At 31.4% G+C, this 7,305-nt stretch overlaps 1 protein-coding gene across 2 annotated transcripts; it reads left to right on the forward strand.

Annotated features, from left to right (window-relative positions):
• Positions 1–2,957: 2,957 nt before the first annotated feature.
• Positions 2,958–6,970, forward strand: LOC137806572 (protein neprosin-like). Of its 2 annotated transcripts, XM_068606773.1 has the most exons (8): positions 2,958–3,520; positions 3,602–3,688; positions 3,774–3,989; positions 4,566–4,730; positions 4,945–4,998; positions 5,116–5,262; positions 6,335–6,737; positions 6,878–6,970. In XM_068606773.1, the coding sequence occupies exons 1-7, from the start codon at positions 3,167–3,169 to the stop codon at positions 6,710–6,712; spliced, it is 1,401 nt and encodes a 466-aa protein (XP_068462874.1). In that variant the 5' UTR covers positions 2,958–3,166; the 3' UTR covers positions 6,713–6,737; positions 6,878–6,970. The 2 variants fall into 2 exon arrangements, with proteins under 2 accessions (XP_068462874.1, XP_068462873.1); XM_068606772.1 differs by having other exon boundaries at positions 6,335–6,970.
• The last annotated feature ends 335 nt before the right edge of the window (positions 6,971–7,305 follow it).

Consider the following 7,305-nt stretch of genomic DNA (forward strand, 5'->3'; position numbering starts at 1 on the left):
AAATTATAATGTTCAATGATACTTATTTTGTTCCCGAAAATTAATGAAGGGACTTAAAGACGCGTATAGAGCCAAAAGTCAAAGTTTCATTTCACAGTGTCTGATAGGAAAACAATGTAACTGATAAGCAAGATTTGCACCAATGAAGAGTAAAACAACATCAAAAGTATTTAAATGAAGGAATACATCAAGCGAGCGAAAATACTCTGAAGATTTTACAAAAGAAGAAACCACATTAAAGATGCACATCTAAATTTTCCTATTTTAGCGTTTAATACATAAGAGAAGATGAACAATGCAAAATTGGAAAGATTCAAATTCAAATATGATCAAGTCTCAATGGAAAAAGTTCATATATATGGAAAAAGTATTTGAAAATCAAATACATGTCAAAGACGCAAAGATCCCATCAAAGTCAACATTTTTATATTGAGCATCTAGCACGTGGAAGAATGTGAAACAATGCAGATGAAGAAATTGAGTTAGAATTAATTATAGGTTCAACATTCCAATCAAATATTGATAAAGAAACATTTTGAAATGTTTATGAAGACTCCAGAATGTACAGATCACTCCATAGCAGAAGTTTCCACATCCAACGTCTAGTGCATTAAAGAAAGAGAGCAACGTGGCAGATTGAGTTGATACTCGAAGTACTGAAGATTTAAGTGTCAACGTTCATATTAGAGAAAGATAAAGAAAGTTTTTGAAAAACAAAGATCAATCATAGTAATAGTTTCCTTATCAAGCGTCTAATAGCTACATGAAGATTGAAAAAACTTAATGCCACAACGTTGACATTTCAAAAGTCTATATACTAATTATACCTATAGGTATATCTCTAGAGTATGTATTAATGAGGGGAACATGATGTCTATAGATTCATGGATCCCCAACTAATTCATCCTTTGGAAAATAAGAAAGTTGAAACTCATACATACATCACTAACTACTTCGTAACAGGGAGATACATATATATTTTGTCCCTTATATTAATAAGAACAATTTTTAAGTCATTAATTACTAGTACTTCATCAATTGTATTTATACTAATGGTTTTTTCAATGCTTTCGTCACTAGCAGTTACTTGTGATATCCTAAATGATCACATTGTTGCGTAGTTTTACACAAGAAGTCACCTGCATATCTCGAGCAAATAGTCAATTGGTAATTAAGTTATCAACTTACATCACTTTATTACTTAAATGTTTCTTAACTTGTGTTTTTTTATTAATTAGATCATATAGTGGATATAACATATAGTGCAATAAACAATCGGGAGGGTATGAGTGTGGCTATTATATAATGCAATTGATGATGATCATGTACAAGCAGACATTGACAAATATTGGGATCAAATAATCATGTTTAACTAATTCTTTATATTAAATATTGTCTACTTTATGAACTAATATCAACTTATTCTATGTTGCATTAGCACTCTATTCTGAATCCATGAATTATGTGAGGAACGCTTGGAGAACATATTTTATAACTTCTACCACTCTAGGATAGATGATGATATTTAATTAGTTAAATCTTAGGTTGTTTAGTGTTAGTTTAAGTTTATTGCTTTTTAGAGTATAAACATTTTCATTTGATTTTTTAGTCTATGAAAATTTTCATTTTAAATAATTAATTTATAATTTCATTTGATGCGGTTAATATTTTATTGTTTTATGAGTACTTTATAGTATTTATATGTTTTAGTGTCACATTCTTGAATTTGACTAGGGTTTAATTAATTACAGGTTAACAAAAAGAGGAAATGAACTAACTAAATTGAACTATTTTTTTTTCATATAAAAATTGTTGTCTATATCACTATATTTATACAATCTCCTATTTTTTTTGTCACATTAGACGAAAATTCGTACCAAAATCATCGTCTACTACTTGTGTGTTTTGATTTCAACTGTTTAAAAATATAAACTACAAATTTCTTGAAAACATCACTTATAAGTACAAAAATAGACAACATGTATCTTCTAGAACCGTCATCTATAAACTATCATCTATAAAGTATATGTTTTGATGACGATTTTATAGACAACGATTTTAAATACACTGTTGTACAACTTGAAAAATTATCATCTTTGAAAGGCATCGTCTATATAAATATTATTACAAGTAAAAGAGAACATAATTAAATTAATATTGTATCAGTTTTATCAAGGTACATATGTTGAATTATTTTAGAGTGCTAACACTTTACATAATCTCTTTTCATGTATATTTTCACAGTTTCAAATATATTTTTTTATACAATGAGATCAAATTGACTTTAATAATAAATACTAACTACTAGACGACCGACACATCCTTAATAGGCCATGAATTCTCACTGGTCATATATAAATGTTTCAAAATTTAGCATGATTCGATCTATTCCTTAAATGAACTATGAAAGAAATTATACAATTACTTTTCTTAGTGGTAGATGGTTTTTTTAATTTTATAATGAAGATAGAGAATACAATACTTCAAATGTCTGTATTAACTTTAAAATTTAAACCGTTCTCAAGCATTTATGTGTGAATTGAGCGTCAAAGAGATAACAGTAACTAATTTTTTTTCAACATACACTAAGTTTCTTTATATAGTCTATAAAAAACTCAAAGCAGTATTTTATATAATAACAATTTTCTTAACCTGCAAGTCAACTCATATCTTTTGTAAGGAAATAATTTTTTACATCATACATAAAGTAAAAATATATATTTACCATCACATTATAATAATATTTAAAATTAAAAAATAAATTAAATAATTAAAATATTATTTTATTAGTTTGTGAATTGATTTTTTTTTACTGTATTTATGATATTAACATATCACCAATCATATACAAGTTTGAGAAAATAACAAATTCTATATTTATACACATAAAAAAAATAAAAAAATGATCTGAATTTGCTTGATTGTAGAAAAAGAAAACAGCGTTTCCCATACCATATAAATAGATAGTACTCGAGAGGTCCCAACGCGCATGGTCAAAACCAGAAGAGAAGCAGGACCGGAAGAGGATCCTGGGGGTTCAAGTTTGGTCCAAGGTTTAGTTGTTTGTAGCGCCACACACACAAAGTGAGAGAATAAAAGGTTGTTCGAAAACAGTGAAAGAGTGCAACTAAAGTTTCTCAGAGTCCTCGTCCTACGTTATTTTGACATGGCGGTAGATGTGTTTCCATGGAAAAAATCAAAACCCAGCAAAACACAACCTCGTTTCGTTGCTGGAACAAGAAAACACAAATGTGGACAAGCACACACAAATTTGTCAACACGCACGAACCAAGGAAGTTTCCCAAACATGGCTTTTAGCCCATGTCTACGCTCCCCGGTCATTTATCTCCTTGTACATTTCCTCCTTATCGTATTTACCCTTTGTCCTGTTCATTCATCACAATTTGGCAACCACTCAGTTGCCAATCAAACTTTTCGGCCTAAGGAAGAGTTACGCAAATTGAACGCCATCAGAAATCGGCTTCAGCAAATCAACAAACCTCCTGTTAAGACAATTCAGGTTTGTGCAAATTATTATTCTATTCACCTTGTCTTCTTTTCTAGACCCTGCTATATGTGTTTTTGTGTTTCTTTTGTGCAGGGTCCTGATGGAGATATAATAGACTGTGTTTTGTCTCATAAGCAACCAGCTTTTGATCATCCTCTACAGAAAGGACACAAACCATTGGTATTTATTGTTGTTACTGTGTTTCACAATTTCAGTTTAACTAAAAAAAATTGTAATTTTTGTGCATCTTTGTATGTGTGTGTAGGATCCCCCAGAAAGACCGAGAGGGCATAACCAAATGGATGATTTGAGTGAGAACTTTCAGTTGTGGAGCTTGTCTGGTGAGTCGTGTCCGGAAGGGACAGTTCCGATAAGAAGAACAAGGGAGGAGGATATTTTAAGAGCAAGCTCTGTTCGCAGATTTGGAAGGAAAAAAATACTAAACCGTGTCAGAAGAGACACCAGCGGCAATGGACATGAGGTATAACTTGAGAGCAATCATAGAAAGCAACACAAACTCTGATATTCTTTTCTGTCTTTCCCTTTTCTCTTTTTCTCAAAGAAAGTGAAGTAAGAATAAACTAATAGTTTTAACAGAAACCGATTACAGTAATTGGTATAGAAGTAAGCATATGGAAGATGAATGTTCCATCTTTTTTATCACACCCTTTTAAAAGTTAAGTAAATGAAACCACATCAGAGGCTGTATTCCACCCAATTTTACCATTTTGTCAGTCCTCTTGCTATGGAACTGAACATAGCAGTGAACTTCTCCTAATCTATTTTTTATTAACATATAAAATGGGTTGGCTCTGAAATATAAAATATATATTTTTTGTATTTATACTACAGCAGTTAAGCTCCAAAGTAAGTGGGGGTGTTTTGAAGCCTCTTTTCATTCATCCATTCATGTCTGAGCTACAATACAACTATCTCTATCTTATGTAAAAACTTGAGAAGCAAAAATGAAGTTGGAAGTTAATTTGTTATAGAAACCTTAATTATGCTATCTTGAAATTGGTCTGACAAAAGTTTGTGGATGGTTCACACTGCACAGCATGCAATTGGGTATGTGACAGGGGATGAGTACTATGGAGCAAAGGCTAGCATAAACGTGTGGGCACCCCTTGTGGAAAACCCATCTGAATTCAGCCTGTCTCAAATGTGGGTCATTTCTGGTTCATTTGGGGATGATCTCAACACCATTGAAGCTGGTTGGCAGGCATGTTGCTATCATTACTTCATCTTAATGAATTCTTCATTTACTTTGTACTATTTATTTTCTTTATCTTTCAAATTTTTTCTTAAATGCATTCCATTTGGTTACGCATTCAAAAGGCAGTTAGCATATTCAACCACCTACCTCTCCTTTTCATCCATGTATTCAATTTTGTACTTTAGCCAATCAAGCTAATTTCAAGTAATTTTCTATGCAGGTCAGCCCGGGGCTATATGGGGACAGGTACCCTAGATTCTTTACTTATTGGACGGTAAGTAAATTTATTGAAGGAAAAACTATACTACGTATAATTATTTTTCCTTCAATTCTAAGATACCTACCAACAAATTTTTTATTCAAAACCACTAATAACTGTCATTTTTTGCAGACTGATGCATATCAAGCAACTGGGTGTTACAATTTACTCTGCTCAGGATTTGTTCAAACAAACAGTAAAATTGCAATTGGAGCAGCAATCTCTCCAACTTCTTCATACTCTGGTGGCCAATTTGATATTAGCTTACTCATTTGGAAGGTAATTTTCTGTTCATATTACCCAAATTCACTTTAAGTTAATGCTGTAAGATAATGGATAATTTGCACAACATCAGTTTTGGGTCCCTTCTGTAAAATAAAGCATTGGATTTTGATGATAGAAGAGTGACGTCTACCATTGGATCTCAATACTTTTTTTTTCAGGCAAATCTCATAGTCAAAGGTGCCAAAAACTAAAAGAAAATCTAAACTGAAAAGATGGTTAATGCGAAAAATTTCGGAAGTTTCTTATTACCTTTGAATTATGTCATTACATAGTTCATAAAAGAAATGCGAAAAATATATTTTTCTCTGAAATTTTCACAACTCACTTATTTTATTAATTCTTAGTCTCTCTAATTTTAAAATACACAGTTTTCACTTTAAAATAAATACATAGACAGAGTTTGAGCGAAAAAAATTGTGTATTTCAAATCTAAAGAAAGTAAATATGGGCAAGAGCTTTTAAAAAATTAAAGCCGAACTTCACAATATATAAAACGACAAAAAAAATACATTTTATCTTAAAAGAATCTAATTTACATACACCATTTTATTTAATAACATTCCATTCTATCGCGAAGTCATCATAGTATTACAACATGATGTGATAAAATGATTAAATTTTATTAAATGTGTGTAAAATTAATTTGTAATTATTAGGCGTATAAATTAAAGACTTGTAAAATAAGTAAAGACAAGGTGATTACAAAAATTGGCAGGGTAATGATATATTTGAAAAATATAAAACAATGACAGAGAAAAAGCGAAAGAAAATTGTTTGGAACATCACACGCGTGCAGTGAGTGCCTACGAATAATGTACTGTAACTCCCATATGCTTTAAGATTCTTTTTCCTTTTCGAACTAAGGAGCCTAAATATTTCAGCGCACGCACCTCACCTTTGTTTTTGGTTTTCCTTCAATTTTCTAACATTTGAGGAAAAAATCACAACATTTTTGCATATTTCATGCACCTGTTTTTGAGCAATTTGTGTTCTGATGCTGGGCAACAACATGTTGGTATGAATGATTATGTGTATGTGTTGATTGAAGGTTTGGTTTATTGAGCAGGATCCAAAGCATGGGAACTGGTGGCTTGAATTTGGAGCAGGGATCCTAGTTGGGTACTGGCCATCGTTCTTGTTCACCCACTTAGGGGATCATGCAAGCATGATTCACTTTGGTGGAGAAATAGTGAATTCAGCCTCATCAGGGTCTCACACTTCCACTCAAATGGGTAGTGGGCATTTTGCAGAAGAGGGTTTTGGAAAAGCTTCATATTTCAGGAATATGCAAGTTGTGGATTGGGACAACAACTTGATTCCCTTGTCAAATCTAAAGGTTCTAGCAGATCACCCCAATTGCTATGACATCCAAGGAGGGGTTAATAATGCATGGGGAAATTATTTTTACTATGGTGGACCTGGAAGAAATGTAAAGTGTCCCTAAGGGAATCAATCATACACAATTATAGGTAGAGATAAACCCTTTACTTTACTTTCATTTCTTTTTCCCATTTCTGGGTTTTCCTCATAGGTTTTCTTCTTCTCAGCCTCATTTGTTCTTATAATAAATTATGCTTCTTATTTATTCTTATTTTCTTTTCTTTTTCAGTAACACCTTATCCATTCAAACACAACATTTGCACCTCGACTCTTTGTATATCTTCATAGAGAAATAATACACACATATATATACTTCCTTCTATGCTTCTTTCTCACATTCCTTTTTTCTGCATATACTTCTATTGCTCATAATGATACTAGCAAACACCATTTAGCCATAAGTTTAGAAAAATGTTACAATTACACATTAAAATACACGTTTATAACACTAATTTCATCAATATAATTTTAGACTTATTTTATTTCAATAAAAAAAAAATCTTGCTATAATTTAGTACAGAATTTTCAACTTATCAGTACCCGAGAAACTAATGTTAAATTTGTTTTCGTTCATAAATAAAGGAAGCCATTACTACGTCAAGAACTAAGAAAATGATGGAGATGGCATATTAAAATTAGTATTAATATGAAAAATTT

The sequence above is a fragment of the Phaseolus vulgaris genome, chromosome 3 (assembly GCF_000499845.2).
Source record: "Phaseolus vulgaris cultivar G19833 chromosome 3, P. vulgaris v2.0, whole genome shotgun sequence".
In the NCBI taxonomy this organism is placed as follows: Eukaryota; Viridiplantae; Streptophyta; class Magnoliopsida; order Fabales; family Fabaceae; genus Phaseolus; species Phaseolus vulgaris.

What these genes read in the sequence shown, in the direction of transcription:
- LOC137806572 (XM_068606772.1), top strand. Translation starts at nt 3,167, where the DNA reads ATGGCGGTAGATGTGTTTCCATGGAAAAAATCAAAACCCAGCAAAACA. An exon ending in AGAAAGGACACAAACCATTG is followed by an intron (nt 3,689 to 3,773) that starts GTATTTATTGTT and finishes ATGTGTGTGTAG; the next exon opens with GATCCCCCAGAAAGACCGAG. An exon ending in CCAGCGGCAATGGACATGAG is followed by an intron (nt 3,990 to 4,565) that starts GTATAACTTGAG and finishes CACACTGCACAG; the next exon opens with CATGCAATTGGGTATGTGAC.